This window comes from Nannospalax galili, unplaced genomic scaffold (genome assembly GCF_000622305.1).
Source record: "Nannospalax galili isolate Female #2095 unplaced genomic scaffold, S.galili_v1.0 scaffold1055, whole genome shotgun sequence".
NCBI lineage: Eukaryota > Metazoa > Chordata > Mammalia > Rodentia > Spalacidae > Nannospalax > Nannospalax galili.
The window spans coordinates 878,406-896,736 of record NW_008337140.1 but is presented as its reverse complement, the minus strand read 5'-3'; the positions used below and the strand labels follow the sequence as shown (position 1 = coordinate 896,736).

General features: G+C 38.1%; 1 protein-coding gene across 3 annotated transcripts in view; it reads right to left on the bottom strand.

Moving 5' to 3' along the window:
• The window catches only part of Ago3 (argonaute RISC catalytic component 3), a 134,593-nt gene that overhangs the window by 37,792 nt on the left and 78,470 nt on the right, over nucleotides 1-18,331 (bottom strand). For all 3 annotated transcript variants that reach the window (XM_008832122.3, XM_029563129.1, XM_029563130.1), the window contains one exon: nucleotides 2,209-2,343. In XM_008832122.3, coding sequence (XP_008830344.1) covers nucleotides 2,209-2,343 — 135 coding nt within the window. The remainder of the gene's footprint in view (nucleotides 1-2,208; nucleotides 2,344-18,331) is intronic.

Below are 18,331 nucleotides of genomic sequence, written 5' to 3'. Positions count from 1 at the left end.
CGAATTCCTTATGCAAGCTAAAACTTCAACCTAAACAGCACTGAACACAAAACTCTATTCTCTTCAGTTACTGTGGTAGGAATATATGATGTACTTTAAAAAAAATTTTTTTTAAAGTATTCTTGACTTTGAATGGAGAAAAATACTGGTTATCAACTAACTCCAACCCAGATTTTTCTATCCCAAATCTAATATCATAAGTACTCAATAGTAAGACCAAATCCAAGGGCCAGCAAAAAGTAAAAATTGTAAAGAATAGACTAGATAATTCTCTGCCCAGTTACCTCCCCAAACCCTCCATCCAACCAAAAAAGTTTGGACTTTAATAAATAGTCAGCCTATAAATTTGGCTTTACCTTCACTATAACATCAACTTTATAATGCTTTCTAGTCATTTTTTCAGTCATTTCTTTGGGCCCCTGAGCAGTTGAAGGTAAGATCAAGTCCATGCTCTTCGGGCAGCAGGTGAATTCTTGTTCTGTACATTTTGTGTTTTCTGTGATAGAGTGGTGATATGAGTTGATTGCATAGTTACCGCAAAATAATGTAAGTGATTGCATGATATCAGAGGCGGTAACTAAGCAGCAACTCACTAGAAACCATGGTATTTGGGTGATCACATATATAATGCTAGGTAATGCACTAACCTCCTCACAATGCTATCTGTGCAGCTAAAACAGATTATGAAAGGACAATGATATGATTGCCAAACAGTCACATTTAACAGCTTCTTATTTTGGCACTTATATAACTTGAGATAGATGGATGCTAATTATCAAACCAGGAGGGGCTTTCCTTTTAATATTTTATTACAACGTCTCTTTTCTGGTCACTGAATGGTGAAGAATGAATGATTACTGGAGCAAGCAGGATGAGTTCAGCTACTCTAAGTGGTCTGAGGGATTGAAAGATGTTCAGTGAACAACCTTGAATGCTTCACTCAAAACACAAGCTGAAAATTATCTGCAACAAATAGGTGAAATCTGAAAAAAAAATTATTTCTGGCTATTTAAGATGTAATATATAATATAAATAAATTTTATAGTACTCATTCTCATTAGATAGTATCTAACTTTTTTTTTTTTGGTCTTTTTGAGACAGGGTCTCCCTGTAGCCCCAGCTGTCCTGGAACTCACTATGTAGACCAGGCTGGCCTTGAACTCAAAGAGATCCACCTGCCTCTGCCTCCCAAGTGCTGAGATTAAAGGCGATAGTATCTAATTTTTATTCATGTCTAAATAGTACACTGACTACAGTGGAGTTACATCTCACATGAGGATGAGGTACTAAAGTCATAAATAAGGCAAAAATTGTACATGGTCAAAATTACTTTTTAAAAATCTCTGAGATCGTTGATAAAGTACAGTATTTGGACACAAAATTATAAATGTACTCAAAATGTACATAAGGAGCAAATATGTATAAAATATAATTTTAGAACATTATTGAAATTTTTTTTTATTATTTTTATTTTTTGAGTGACCATATAGAGACAAATATTTTGAGTTAAATAAATGTATGATGTGACACCACTGTAAAATTTTAGCTAAGGAAAACAATTACCTCTATAATGTACATTTAAATAGCTAAGGCAAGCTGTGGAATAACACAAAGAACAGGTTAACTCCGTATTTCTAAAATTTCAAAGGAATAAAATTTTAAAACTACCATTTCACTAAAATAAGGAAATCATTAATTAGAATATTTCCAAAGAACAAGTCAAATTCTAAAGTAATAATACTTTAAACATAAGCTTCCTACTTTTTTTTTTTTTGAGACAGTATATCACTATGTAGTACTGGAACTGAAACTTGCTATGTAGACCAGGTTGGCCTTGAACTTAGAGTCCACCTGCCTCTGCCTCCCAAGTGCTGGGATTAGAGGCATAAGACACTATTCCTAGCTATCCTTCTTTTTTGCAGTGTTGGAGAAACATTTTCCCATGAGACACTTTTACTGCTTTAGCTAGTATGGGATACTATAAACCAAAGCTTAGCTGGTACTAATACTAAATCTATTACTGACATATCCTTTATTCAAATACTACCTAAGAAGCTACAATCATGTATCTAATGTAAAATTTTATAATTAATTTGTATTACCATTGGTAGTATTACATAAATAGATTTAATTGTAAAATACTTTGATAGAAAGTTGTCATAGCCATGCATTTTATAGTTATGCTGTTCTACATGCTAACTAATTCACCTTTTATCTCTTTAGTGAATTTCACACGATGAGAGTCAGTCAGAGGTCTTGGTTGCTCATCAATATTATGGATGTCAAGAACTTCACACATGAACTGAATTACAGGTTGTGCTTTGTAGAAGGCAGTGGCAGAAACTAAGAAAAAAAAACACAAACAGTATAAATTAGTATTTCTCTAAAGATCCAGAAACTTCATCCTAGTTCCCACCATTAACTATGTGCCGTTAAAATGATCATCTATGTACGCAAATGTGTGTGTGTGTATGTGTGTGTATTCCTCCCCCCCTTCAAATGAAGCAGTTTCAATTTGATCTCTGAGGTTTAAGAACAAGACCAGGTACTACAGATCTTTTATTATTTTTATTCTATGTGTATGAGTGCATTGCCTACATGTATACAATTGTATCCATGTTGTGTAATGCCCATGGAAGTCAGAAGAGGGTGTTGGATCCCCTGGAACTGAAGTTATAGACGGTTGTTAGCTGCCATGTGCATGCTAGGAACTGAACCCTGTCTTCTGTAAGAGCAGCCAGTGCTCTTAACTGCTGAGCCATCTCTCCTGCCCCATACTACAGCTCCTGTAATCACCTCTTTCACCATGGGTAACTATTTTTCCAGTGAAGAGTTCTGTGGGACAAGACCTTATGAAGTCAAAGAAGGCCAGAGTCCTTTGATGGAGAGTAGGTTATTCTTAAACAAGGCTTCTTCTCTTACCACCATGCTACAGTTTACTCTAGTAAGAGCATTCACTAGCTTGAAATGATTTAAGAAGGCACTGGTATTAAATCCAGGTTATAGGAAATAATACCAGGGGATATCTGCCAAACATTTCTGAGCAACAGTTGCTGGTTTACCAATAGTCAGCCAGCATGATTATTATTATTATTATTATTAAGAATTTCTTATCTTTGGGTTTTAGAACTAAGAGTTTCACCAATGGTTAGTAGACCACTCACCCCCCACCCTTTTTTTTTTTTTTTGTCTTTTTGAGACAGGCTCTCCCTGTAGCCTCTGCTGGCCTGGAGATTGCTATGTAGCCCAGGCTGGCCTTGAACTCACAGAGATCTGCCTGCTTCTGCCTCCTTAGTGCTGGGATTAAAGGCATGCACCACTATGCCCAGCAGACCATTCATCTCTTAAATATACATATACTACTTATGGCTGGCTATTGTGTGCTCTAAAGGCACTGGGGATACAAAAGTAAAAATAAGAATAAACATACTATCTTGTTACTTTCTTATCCAAAATCATGGTTTACTGACTACTGAGCTAAGTGTAAACTTTTTCCTTTTGATTTTTTGAAACAGAGGAGTCTCCCTGTGGTCCCAGCTGACCTGGAACTCACTACTGTAGACCAGGCTGGCCTCCACCTCACAGAGATTTGCCTGCCTCTGCCTCCCGTGTGTGCCCCCACGCCTGGCCCCTAAGTGTAAATTTTTTATATGCTAATTCTTCTCTTTTAGGTTTAGGATTAAATGCTTTCCATAAAATGTCCCTAACCTCTGGAAGGTTATTTACCAAGGCTTTAACAATAGTTTTCTTAGGATACTTGTGAGTTGATGAGGCTACTATGATATTTTTTAATTAAAAAATTTTTTCTTAATCTTTAAATCTTCTTTTTTGGGGGAGTTAGTGAATACATATTACTTTTTCTTTCCTTTTTCTTTTTTGATGTACCATTTATTAGACTTAGGGCTTCAAACATATTGGGAAAACATCTTATCACTGATCTATATACCCAGTTCTTTTCAGAAAGGGTCTTGCTAAATTGCCCAGGCTGGCCTTGAACTTGTGATCCTTCTTTCTCAACCTCCTGAGTGGCTGGGCTTATAGGCTTGCACTATACCTGCTTTACCTTTTCTTTACTGCAGAAATAATATGCGAAGTTTCATCAAATAATATAGAAGTATATAGAAAAAGACCCTCTCAAATCTGAACCTCTCCCTCTTTCCAGTATCTCTAAGAAATGTGTACATCTTTTCCTTTGAGTATGTACTTACAAAGAAAAATTGCAGACACAACTCTTAGATGAGATCAGACAAATGCTCTTATTCCATTATTATTTTAAAATTTCAATGTCAGAATATGTATGTGTATACATATATAATTTTTTTTTCTTTTTTTGAGATGGGAGGGAAGTCTCACTATGTAGAACAAGTTGGGATTGAATTTGTGATGAAGCCTAGGAAGGTCTTGAATTCACAATTTTCCTGCTTCAACCTCCTAAGTACATCATCATTTCCAATTTAGCACATTTTTTTTGGGGGGGGAGGTCTTTTTGAGACAGGGTCTCCCTGTAGCCCCAGCTGTCCTGGAACTCACTATGTAGGTCAGGCTGGCCTTGAACTCACAGAAATCCGCCTGCCTCTGCATCCCAAGTGCTGGATTAAAGGCGTAAGCCACCACGCCCAGCCATTTTTTTTTTTTTTTTTTTTTTAAAGCTGGGGATAATTGAAGTTTAAAAGAATCCCCCACTCCTCCCAGGGCAGGGAAGCTATAAAATCTCAGCAGCTGCCTGAGAATGGAGAGAAGGGAAAAGAGCCATGCCGCTTGCATGGAGATCCTCGACCTGGCAACAGGCTGGGAGGGGGCTTTCGGGAGAGACTAAAGAAGCCCAAAGTATGAGAAAAAGCATACTTAGGTTCTGGCCAGCATCTGAAAGAGACAGAAGAAAGGAAAAAGAGAAGTTGCACCTTTTCCGAGCCAGGACTTAGAAAGGTGGGCAGACCCAGCTGAACTTCATGGCTACTCAGTTTCTAGGGACTGAGCTGCAGGGTGGGAATTCCGAGAAGGAAAAGTACAGTATCTCATCAAAGGAATTATTTTGCCTATATTTTTAGAATGGCTTAAAGTGAGCCCAACAGAACATTCTCTTTAACAGCTACACATTCCATCATCCATATGCATGATAACTGTGTGTTTCCTCTCAATAAAGAGCAGCAATGGTAAGAGGAACACTCTGACGGGCTTTGGTTTTTCTTTTCCTGATACAGATCTGTATGTTTTCTTTTCCTGATACAGAGCTGTATTATTCTTTTTCTTTTTAAAAAAATTATTTATTCTTTTTATGTGTATGTGTGTATTGCCTGCATGTAGGTAAGTGCACCCATGTTGTACAATGCCCATGGAGGACAGAAGAGGCTGTCAGATCCCCTGGAACTGGAGTTACGGACAGCTGTTAGCTGCCTTGTGGGTTCTGGGATTTGAACCCAGGTCTTCTGCAAGAACAGCCAGTGTTCTTAACCGCTGAGCCATCTCTCCAGCCCCTGTATTATTCTTTTTCCATAGCTATAGTATATACCTTAGCAAGGACCTTTAATGGTGGGTGGTGATGTTGGTTTTGTTTTTTAATGTTACAAACAATACTCCATTGAATAACTTTACGTATACAATTTTGTGCACATCTATGAGAACTATGGGAAAGACTCAAGAGGAATCTCTATTTAATGTTAAACTTCCATTCTAATAAGTCTCAGAAATATTTCTAGTTTCTAACTAAAAGCAGGAACTGATAAAATTCTAATAGTATTCTGAATATTTTATTCAAATCCATAGTAGTTTTTAAATGGACCCATTATATTCTTTTTTTAAAAAGATTTTATTTTAATAATGTATAAGTATGTGTGCCTGTGTGGGGGTATGTGTACATGAGTGCAATGCCCTTAGAGGTCAGAAGAGGGCATTGGATCACCTGGGGCTCAATTTATAGGTGGCTGTGAGCCACTGAACATGTGTGCTAGGAACTGAACGCCCATCTTTTGGAGGAGTAGTACACGTTCTTAACTGCTGAGCCATCTTTCTAGCCCCACATTATACTATTTTATTGAAAAATTGTGAGAACATTGCTAGACATAAAAATGCCATAAGATATATACCACACTTATTTATTTATAGAGTTTAATTTCTTCAACACATGTTGGCCCAGGCTACTTTTTAGAAAGTAGATATATAAAAGAAATGTGTTGTAACATGTTTATTTTACCTTTCCTTTAATCCTATAAGTAAATTTTCTTCATTAGATTACTATAATACTACCATTCACAAGTAATGTTTCACATATCACCATTGTATCTACTCTATAAAAATACTAGAATCATGTTTCCTGTTTAATTCTCTTCTGTTATTTTTTTCTGTTAACACCACCACACTTTTAATCATTCCACTGTTTATCATGTTATAAACTATATATAGAGCCAGGCATGGTGGTGTATGCCTTTAATCCCAGCACTCAGGAGGCAAAGGCAGGTAGACCTTTGTGAGATTGAGGCCAGCCTGGTCTACATAGTGTGAGTTCCAGGCCAGCTGGGGCAAAAGTCCCTAAAACCAAACCAAAACCAACAAACAAAACTACATATAAGAATATGGGCATTTGAGATGAAAATTAAATTTTGTGATTAAAAAGCTTTATAAAGTATAGGTTAAAATCAATGAACACAGTTTCAAATTAAGAGTGAATTTCAGCCAGGCATGGTGGCGCACGCCTTTCATCCCAGCACTTGGGAGGCAGAGGCAGGTGAATCTTTGTGAGTTCGAGGCCAGCCTGGTCTACATAGCAAGTTCCAGGCCAGCTGGGGCTACAGGGAGACCCCATCTCAAAAAGACAAAAAAAAAAAAAAAAAAAAAAAAAAAAAAAGAGTGAATTTCAGTGGTTAAGATGGTAAATTTATGTTACGTGTATCTTTCTGCTCCTGAAATGTTTTGCAATTTTTTAAAGGATGCAAAGGAACATCAAAAGAATAAACTTAAGCTTTGTAAACTAAAAACAAACAAGTGAATTTCAGGGGGCTGGAGAGATGGGTCTTGCAGAAGACCTGGGTTCGACTCCTAGCACCCACATGGTGGCTAACAACCATCCATAACTCCAGTTCAAGGGGATGTGACACTCTCTTCTGTCCTCAATGGGTACTGCACAATACAAGTGCACTTACACACATGCAGGCATAACACTCACGCACAAAAAAATTTAAACTTTAAAAAAAAAAAATGAATTTCAACGATGAAGATCACTGGGCCCTGGAACTGGAGAGATGGCTCAGCGGCTGAGAGCTCTGACAGGTCTTGAAGAGGACCTGGGTTTGAGTTCCAGGACCCACATGGCGAGTTCCAGGAGAATTTGACACTCTCTTCTGACCTCTGTGGGCACTGTACGACACAGGTGCACTTACATGCATATAGGCAATACACTCATACAAACAAAAAATAAAAATAAATAAAAAATGCTGGGCATGGTGGCACATGCTTTTAGTCCCAGCACTCAGGAGGCAGAGGCAGGTGGATCTCTGAGTTCAAGGCCAGCCTGGTCTACATAGTGAGTTCCAGGCCAGCTGGGGCTATAGGGCAATCCTGTCTCAAAAAAGACTAACTAACTAACTAACTAACTAACTAACTAAATAAATAAATAAACAAATAGATCACTGGGTCCCTTGGTGGAATTGTTAAAATTTTTGTCGTTGTTGTTTTTGAGACAGGGTCTCATATAGCTCAGGCTGGCCTTACTCACTACGAGGATGACCTTGAACTTCTGATCATCTTGTCTCTACCTCCTAAATGTTGGTATTATAGGCCTGTGACATGGCTGTGTCTGGTTTGTATAATACTGAGGATTGAACACAGGGCTTTGTATATTCTAAGCAAGCACTTTACCCACTGAGCTACATCTTTGGACCAATTTTCCTCATCTCCCACCCCCTGTCTATTTCTGTCTCTGTCTCTCTCTTAGACATGGTCTTAGTATATTGTCTATGCTGGCCTAGAGCTCAGGATTCTCCTCTATCAGGCTTAAGGGCCGGTATTACAGGCATGTGTCACCATGTCAGCTCACTGCTTTAACATTTCTTAAACCTACATATATGTGCATTTAATTCCTTCTGTCCCTTTCATAAAGAAGCTAATTATTCTTGGAAAAAGTATTGATATTTAACATTTTTAACTCTATTTAGCAACTATACTATATATTAATATCTATTATTATTATTATTATTATTATTATTATTATTATTTTGTCTTTTTGAGACAGGATCTCCCTGTAGCCCCAGCTGGCCTTGAACTCACTATGTAGGCCAGGCTAGCCTCGAACTCACAGAGATCAGCCTGCCTCTGCTTCCTGAGTGCTGGAATTAAAGGCATGTGCCACCACGCCTGGCCCATATTAATATCTATTAATCAAGTATTCTATGTTAAAATATTAAAGGGGAAAAGTATAGTAATTTTTATAGATAATGGCCCCCAAAAGCACTTGATAAAGTCTAGCATTGTAGCAATACTTTTACTGCACTAGGGCTAGAATGGAAAGTCCTTAATCTGATCAAAGTTATCCAACAAACTCTATAGTAAATTCAATTTCAATTTGCACCATAAAGCAAATTAAAAAGTAAAAAGGTTGGGAAAGGGGAAACAAAGTATTACACTTCACAGTATGACTATGCAGAAAACACAGTAAGCTCTATAGACAGATTATAGAATTATAAATGGTTTAGGAATATTGTAAGACCATACAAAAATAAAGTACATTCTTATACACTAGCAATCAACTCAAAATGTAATTTTAAAAAGATATTCCTTTTACAATCACATTTTTTAAAAAAAGAATATTTTTACATTTATTTACTTATTTCATGTGTGTCTGAGTGTATGTTCATGTGGTGCACATGCATGGCATAGAAAGCTAGATGATAACTTCAGGAGTCAGGTCTCTCCTTCTACCATGTGGGTTCTGGGGGTCAAACTCAGATTGTCAGGCTTGGCAGAAAGCACCTTTACCCACTGAGTCATCTTGCCAGCCCATAACAAAAAATTTAAAGTACTGAGGATGAAGTCTAAACAAAAGATATGTAAGGCCTATAGAAGTAATGTAGAGGTGGTTTAAATAAATAATGGCATGAAATACCCTATCTACGTACATTATTCTAAATGTAACTCCAAGTTTTGCTAATTGCATGGAACATATATCAAACAGGATGCAACTGCATCTTCCCTGGAAATTAACAAACTAATACTGGGCTGGAGAGATGGCTCAGTGGTTAACAGCACTGGATGCTCTTGCAGAGGACCCCAGTTAGATTCCCAGCACCCATATGGTGGCTAACAACCATCTGTAACTCCAGTTCCAGGGGATCCTATGCCCTCTTCTGACCTCTGAGGCATTGCATGACATGGGTGTACTTATGTTCATGTAGATAATACACTCATAGACATAAATTACAAATAAATAAAAGAAACTAATACTACAGTTAACACAAAAGAGCAATGAAACAAGAATAGTCATGAAAAACAAGGATCTGTCACAGTTTTACTCAAACCAAAAGACTGTGGATAGATAGAAACAGCAAAATACAAAAACCTCTTTTTTTTTCTTTTGGTCTTTTTGAGTCAGGGGCCCCAGCTGGCCTGGAACTTGTTATGTAGACCAGACTGGCCTTGAACTTACAGAGATCTGCCTGCTTCTACCTCCCAAGTGCTGGGACTAAAGGCATATGCCGCCATGCCCAGCTTGATTCTCTTACTATAAACAAAACTAAAAATAGTATTCAAAGATTAAATATGAAAAGGAAAATAAACACCTAAGGAAAATACAGACTATTTCTATCATCTTGGAGATAAGAATGTTTTAAATGAGATACAAAAACTAAAAACTGCTGGGCACAGTGGAACATACCTTCAATCCTAGTACTGAGGAGGCAGAGGCAGTGATCTCTTTGAGTTCAAGGCAAGGCAAGCCTGGTCTATATAGTGAGTTTCAGGATAGCCAGGACTACATGGTGAGACCTTGGCTCAAACAAGAACAAAAGCAAAACTACAAACCATAAAAACTGTAAGAAAAAGAGGTACCATGAACATAACTTAAAAAGCCAGAGATTGGCAGAGAACATGTATAACATGCATAACAACTTAGCATCTAGAATATGCAAAGTTTCTACAATCCCAGACAAAATAAAAAGTAGCAAAAGAAGCTGGGCATGGTGGCACATGCCTTTAATCCCAGCACTTGGGAGGTAGAGGAGTTCAAGGCCAGCCTGGTCTACTACATAGCGAGTTCCAGACCAGCTGGGGCTGCAGGAGACCCTGACTCAAAAACACCAAAACTGAAAACAAAACAAAACAAAACAAAAACAAAACTGAGGAAAAATTTCATGGAAGACAAAATATAAATAGCAAAACCCATAAAATTTCATTAATTATCTTATTTGTAATTAAGGAAATATATTTTAAAACAGTATAGAGCAATCAAAATTAGTACAAAATTTCAAGACTGGTGTCACAAACTACTAACAAGCCAAAAGAAAAATGAAAGCTCTTAGGTTACAGAATATGGACTGATACACTTAGGGAAAGGTAATATATAAAAACATGAAAATATGTGTAACTTTCAATGCAGCAATTTCACTATATTGGAATATATATTCTTGAGGAATTTCAAAACTACAAAAAAGATACATGAATTAAGATTCTTACTGTAGCCTGATCTGTGAGAGTGGAAAGAATGGAATGGAGGGCCATCAAGATGACTCAGTGGGTAAAGGTCAACAAGTCTAAGGACTTGAATTACATCCCCAGGACCCACATGGTGGAAGGAGAAAACCAACTCCTGCAAGTTGTCTCCTAACCTTCACATATGTGCTGTGCTACACCTACATGCCACATACATGTGCACACTGATAATGGAATTGACCTAAATAATCAATAGAATGGGATAAACTATATTATAAATAAATAAACATATAGCATTAATTAAAGTAAATGAGAAGGCACTAGAATTCTGAAATATAAAACTGAGAAAGTAGTTGAGAGAAGTTTGGGGGACATGAGATACTGTTAGTATCTATATAGACAATTGGAGAAAAAAATGTACCAAAATATATGACTAGACTATTTATGAACATAGTACATTCCTGTGTTTATTCAGACCATTTTAATTTCATTAAAAACTTATAATATATCATAGCCTGGTGTGGTGGCGCATGCCTGTAGTCCCACCACTTGGGAGGCAGAGGCAGGTGGATCTCTGAGTTCAAGGCCAGCCTGGTCTACATAGTGAGTTCCAGGACAGCTGGGGCTACAGGGAGACCTTGCTTCAAAAAAGACAAAAACATTTTTTATAATATATCCTAAAATTCATGTATCTTTTAGATTTACTCATTAATAGCTGATAATTTTTTTTCCCTGGTGTTAGGAATTGAACTTAGGGCCACACATTCTAGGCAAGTGCTCTACCACTGAGCTATATATAGTCCAGTCCAAATTTTTGTTTTTGTTGGAATGTATCCTTTACTTCTTTCATTTATTATGTTTGTTTAATTAATTAGTTAATTTGTTAAATTTTGATAATAGCGATTGAACTCTGGGCTTTAGATATACTAAACAAGTCTCTACAACTGAACAATCACCAGTTCAATAAAAAGGAAAAAAAAATCATTCTAACACTGCAAAACACCACCAGAATAATGAAAAAACAGGCTTGGAAATCAAATAAGACTTACTAGATTTTAACTCTAGCCCAACACTCTCTAGTTGCAAGTTTTATGAATGATATGTATGCATTTATTGTAGTACTTGAGAATGATCCTATGGCCTCATGCACAATAAGCAAGTGCTCTACCACAAACCTACATACCTAGCCCTGGGAGCTTCTAATTATTCATCTGTTAGCAAAGCAAACAAAACAAAAACAAAAACAAAACTTCTGGGCTGGGATGTAGAGATGGTTCAGTGGTTAAGAGCACCTCTTCCCAAGGACCTGGGCTCAGTTCTCAGCCCTCACATAACTGTCCATACTCCAGTTCCAGGGGATCTCATGACCTCTTCTGGCTTCTGTTAGCATAAGGTAAGCATGTAGTGCACATGCATACATGTAGGCAAAATACTCATACACTAAAAATAAAAAACATACTTGAGGCTGGAGAGGTGGCTCAGCAGTGAAGAATGCTTGCTGCTCTTCCAGATTTGATTTCAGAACTCAGCACCCACCATCAGGTGGCTCATAATCACCCTCTCTAGCCTCCCCATTTACATGGTGTGTGTACATACACACACACACACACACACACACACACACACACACACAAAAAAAAAAAAAAAAAAAAAAAAAAAACTTCTCCTAGCACTGGGAATTACCAGTGCAAGGTACCTACTTGTACCTAAAACATGGTAGCAACTCTGAGCATCTTTTTTCGTTTTTGAAGAATTTCATATTCATCATTTCCTCATTGATCTACTGACTGTAGGCAAAGTTATACCACCAATATAAACTAATTCTTTGAAGAGATTGTATGGAGACTCAGGAAAATGAGATTAGGATTTTCCCTGTACCAAAACTAAAACTTTATTAGGACACAGAAGGGCTGGGGTGCAGCTAAATGGTTAGAGCACTTGCCTAGCATGTATAAGGTCATGAATTTGATCCATTGCACTGCAAAATAAAATATAAATGAAGAAGACACAACAGAAAATAACATGTGAAAAAGAATTAAGTATTTGTAGTCCTTAAAATAACTAGGACATGGGGCTGGAGAGATGGCTCAGTGGTTAAGAGCACTGGCTGCTCTTGCAGAAGATCCTGGTTCAATTCCCAGCACCTACATGGTAGCTAACAACCGTCTATAAAGCCAGTTCTAGGGGATCCAATGCCCTCTTCTGACTTCTGCAGAGTGCATGGGTGCACTTCCACATACATAATTGCAATACACTTATACACATAAAATAAAAATAATATTCTTAAAAAATAACTAGGACATGTACCAAGAAAGTCCAGGTCAAAATTAATAGTATGGCACTGTATAATGCCAAGATCCTGGCAAAAATATTACCACAACTATACTTTGATACTATAGATAAATGGCTGGGAGGTATCTTGAGAAGTTACATGCTATGGCTGATTTGTTCCAATTTTATAAGACCCCTTCTATGTCTCTGAAGCTCTAAGAACAGAAATTATTACTTTATCTAAAACAGAATTATTTATATCATTTATTACAAAATTACTATTTATGGTAATTGAACATTTTATCCACTTTAGAGGACATATTAAACATGTTTCTACTAAAACCTAGTGAAACATATAGAACATTCTGAAAATATTTGATAAACAGTTGTTTTTAACCAAATTACATAAAACTTATGTCACTTAATGATTAACCACTTTTATTTATTTATTTTATTTATTTTTGGCCTTTTTGAGATTTATTTACTTTTGGCCTATTTATTTTTGGGGCTCCCCATAGCCCCAGCTGGCCTGGAACTCACTTTGTAGATGAGGCTGGCCTCCAACTTACAGAGATTTACCTGCCTCTGCCTCCCAAGTGCTGTGACTAAAGCTGTGCACCACCCCGCCTGGCTTAACCACTTTTTAAAAAAATATTCCATTTATTATTTTTATTTTATGTGTATGCGTGTATTGCCTGTATGTAGGTGAGCACACCCATGTCGTGCAATGCCCATGGAGGACAGAAGAGGCTGTTGTATCCCCTGGAACTGGAGTTATGGACAGTTGTGAGCTGCCATGTGGGTGCTGGGATTTGAACCAAGGTCTTCTGCAAGAACAGTCAGTGTTCTTAACCACTGAACCATCTCTCCAGTCCCCTTAACCACCATTCTTATAATTAAATATTGGCTAGTATTCCGGAAGTCTCTTCACCCAAATCCTTCCCAACCCTAACATTCCTCTAAAGGAACTAAAATCTTATTTCTATATAAGTAATTTCCTTTTCTTATGGATTACAATATACTTACAGCTAAATGCCAGTTTAGTTTTCCTAGTTCTTGAACTTTATGTAACTGAAAACGTGATTTTCTTTTTTGAGATTCTAACTGAAGGTTGTTTCTAACACATCCATTTTAATTAAATGTAACTAGTTTCTTCATTTTCATTGAAGTGCAACAATTTTGGAGAAGTGTACAACTTGATCACTAGTGGTGGGTGGACAGCTGTGCTGGTACCGTCCTTTGAGTTCTATGAGCATTTTTTTTTTTTTTGAGGTAGGGTTTTGCTTTGTAACTGTGAATACACCAGGTAGTCCAGGCTGTATTTATAATCTTCCTGCTTCTCCCCTTGCTTGCTGGGATTGTAGGAATGTGCTACCTACCATGCTTGGTTTAAGTTTTTTTTTTTTAATCCCATTTTTCGGGATAGGGTCTCATAGCCCAGACTAGCCTCAAACTTCTCCTACCGCATACTCCCAAGTGTTGGGATTACAGGTGTGGGCCATTATGTGTGCTGGACATATTACCTGTCTCTTCACACACGCATACACACACACACACACACAAAACTTCCCTAGATCAGACTTCTAATTGGAATTGCTGGGTCATAAGAGACACGATGTATATTTCTTTCTTTGGTAATTTTCTTGGATAACTAACTTAGGTAACTATTAATGATCCTTTCAGAGTGATTTCAATTCCTGACCTCTCACAAGCAAGGTATAGGAGTCATTGTTATGGGGCCAGCAAGATGGTTAAGCAGGTAGAGACACTTGCTGCTAAGCCTGACCTCCTGAGTTTCATGCTGGGATTAAAGGTGTGTGCCATCATGCTTGACTCCTTACTTTTTTGTCTCACTGTGTCATCCAGGATAGCCAAGAACTCATGATTCCTCCTGCCTCAGCCTCCTTGACTGCCTCCTTGCCTTGCTCTTGATCTTAGGGCAAAAAATGTTCATTATTATCATCTTACACATATGAAGCCTTTATATTCTTCTAGATGATTTATCAGTTGACATTTATCATTAGGATATTGTAAATTTTCATCATGACAACAGTTGACATTTATCATTAGGATATTGTAAATTTTCATCATGACAATGTTAAAATGTCTTGAATGATGGGGGGTGTTGAGAATTATAATTTTGTGTCAGTCTCAAAAAATAAATTGGAAAGTTTTTTATCCTCTTCTATTTATTTTCTGAAAGAATTTGTGAAAGACTGGTATTTTTCCTTAAATGTCAGATAAAATTTAGTTTTGTGAATTCTCAAATTCAGTGTATTTGATACAAAGCTATGGAGATTTGTGCATTACTTTTCTGTTGCTATAATAAAAAAAATGACCAAAACAACTTATAAAAGAGTTTATTGGGCATACAGTTCCAGAGGGATAAGAGACTCATATGCACAAACCCACACATACATACACATAATTTAAAAAAAGTTCATCATGGTAAAGGAAGCAAGGCAAGAGGAAGTGGGATCAGAAAGCTGAGCACTCACATTTTCAAGCATGCATAGGAAGCAGACAGAGAAACTGGAAGTGGGCATGGCTATATACTCTCAAAGCTGCCCCCAGTGACATGCTTCCTCCCACAAGGCAACAGCTCCTAAACAAACATGTCCTCAGCAAACAGCACCACCAACTGGGGCCAAGTATTCAAATACTTGGAGCCTTTGGGGGATATTTATCATTCAAACCACAATTTGCTTCTTGAATCAATTTTTGTAAGGCAGCACATGTCAAGGAATTTGTTTCCTCCAAGTTATTAGATAAATTGGCAAAAACTTATTTGCAACATTCTCTTCTAAAAACTACCTTTTGTGTATGTACATTGTGTATACGTGTGTAGATGTGTGTGGGTGCACGTGTACGTGAGCATGCACCTGTGGGAGGCCAGAGGTCAACCTTGGGTGTCATTCCTCAGGTGTCACCAGCCAACTTAAAAAAATTTTTTTTTCAATTGGTTAAGAATTTTATACAAGCCAGGTGTGATGGAGCACACCTTTAGTCCCAGCACTCCTGGGAGGCAGAGGCAGGCAGATCTCTGTGAGTTTAAGGCCAGCCTGGTCTACACAGTGAGTTCCAGGCCAGCTGGGGCTACAAGGAGACTCTGTCTCAAAAAAAAAAAAAGATGAAAAAAAAAAAAAGAAAAGAAACCCAAAAGAATTTCATATAATGTATTACTACTATTTTGTTGTTCTTGAGACTGTGTGCTGGAAAGCATCAGTTGTCAACTTGACACACCTGGGTAGAAGGTACTTTTTGAGGAATTTCCTTCATTTGACTGGCCTGTGGGCCAGCCTGTGGTGCATTTTCTTGATTATCAGTGTGTGATGTGGGAGGACCCAGCCAATTGTGGGTGGTACCACCGCTGAGTAGGTGGTCCTGTATTGAGTAAAAAAGCAGGCTGAGGGGCTGGAGAGATGGCTCAGCAGTTAAGAGCACTGGCTGCTCTTGCAGAGGATGTGGGTTTGGTTCCCAGTACCCACATAGTGGCTAATAACCATCCCTAATTCCAGTTTCAGGGGATCCACCACCGTCTTCTGACCTCCATGGGCACTGCATGACACAGGTGTACTTTCATACATGCAGGCACTACACTCATCCACATAAAATAAAAATAATAAAATATAATTTAAAAAAGAAAGAAACTGGGTGTGGAGGCACATGCCTTTAATCCCAGAACTCCAGAGGCAGAGACTGGTGGATCTCTGTGAGTTCGAGGCCAGCCTGGACTTCATAGTGAATCCAGGTCAGCCTGTGGCTACAGGGACACTCTCTCAAAAAGACCAAAAAAGTAAGCCAGGTGTGGTGGTGCACGCCTTTAATCCCAGCACTCGAGAGGCAGAGGCAGGTGGATCTCTGTGAGTTCAAGGCCAGCCTGGTCTACATAGTGAGTTCTAGGCCAGCTGGGACTACAGGGAGACCCTGTCTCAAAAAGACAAAAAAAAAAAAGACCAAAAAAGTAAAAATAAAGAATGAATGAATGCAGACTGAGTACGGGCCAGCAGACCAAGTCAATAAGTAGCATTCCTCTATGATCTGTGCTCTAGGTTTCTGCCCTGAGCTCCAACCCTGGCTCCCCTAGATGATGAACTGTAAGCTGTAAAATAAACCCTTTCCTCCCCAAGTTGGTCTTGGTCAGTGTTTTTATCACAGCAGTAGAAAGTAATTAGAACAGACAGGATCTCCGTATAGCCCCAGCTGGCCTGGAACTTGCTATGCAGACCAGGCTGGCCTCAATATCCTCCTGCCTCTGCCTCCTGAATGCTGAGATTAAAGTTGTGTGCCACCATGCTCGGCTTATACAATGCATTTTGATTATATTCAAATCCACCTCCACCTCCCTGCTACACACACACACACACACAGACACACAGAGTACCCTCTTTTTAAAAAAAAAAAGCCTCTAAAGTCCAATTTTTGTTCCTCAAATATTCTTGGGTGTAGGTCTATCCCCTGGAGTGTGGTCAACCTACCCAGCATCATATTCTAAAAAAACTGATTTTCCCTCTCCCAGCAGCTATCAATTGCCAATAGTTCTTCAGCTAGGGCTGAGGTTTTGCATACTCATTTCCCCTTTCGAGCTGGGATTTTGTCTGGCTTGGGCTTGCAAAACTCTTGTACGTGCTGTCACAACTGTGGTGGGTTCATATGTGCAACTGCCCTATTATATCTGGAAAATGTTTTTTGTGACAAGGTCTCTCCCACTGGCCTGGGGCTAAGTTGGATTTATTGGTAAGCTATCTCCCCAGCAACATTTCTTTTTAAATATACAATTCCAAAGGATTTTAGTGTTATTATTTCATTTCAGAAACTGATATTTTTTTTCCTATTTTTCTTGATTAGCCTTTTGAGGAGTTTCTTAATTTTTTAGAACTTAGACTTGGCTTCCTATATTATTTTCTAATTAAATTTTGCTTACATTTTTATTTCTTGTTTTCTACTAACTTGGGTTTAATTTGCTTTTATTTTCTAGCTTAAGAAGGAAGCTGGAGCTGGTGAGATGGTTCAGCGGGGAAAAGCATTTGCTACCAAGCCTGACAACCCAAGTTCCAACCCTGGAACCCACATGGCCAAAAGAGAGAACTGACTCCCACATGTTGTCTTCAGTTCTACACTCAAGTATATAGTTCTTGTTTTCTACTAACTTGGGTTTAATTTGCTTTTATTTTCTAGCTTAAGAAGGAAGCTGGAGCTGGTGAGATGGTTCAGCGGGGAAAAGCATTTGCTACCAAGCCTGACAACCCAAGTTCCAACCCTGGAACCCACATGGCCAAAAGAGAGAACTGACTCCCACATGTTGTCTTCAGTTCTACACTCAAGTATATAGCACTGTCCTAGTTTGTTCTTCATTGCTGTGACAAAATACTCTGACCAATACCAACTTGGGGAGGAAAGGGTTTATTTGTCTTACATCTCCCAA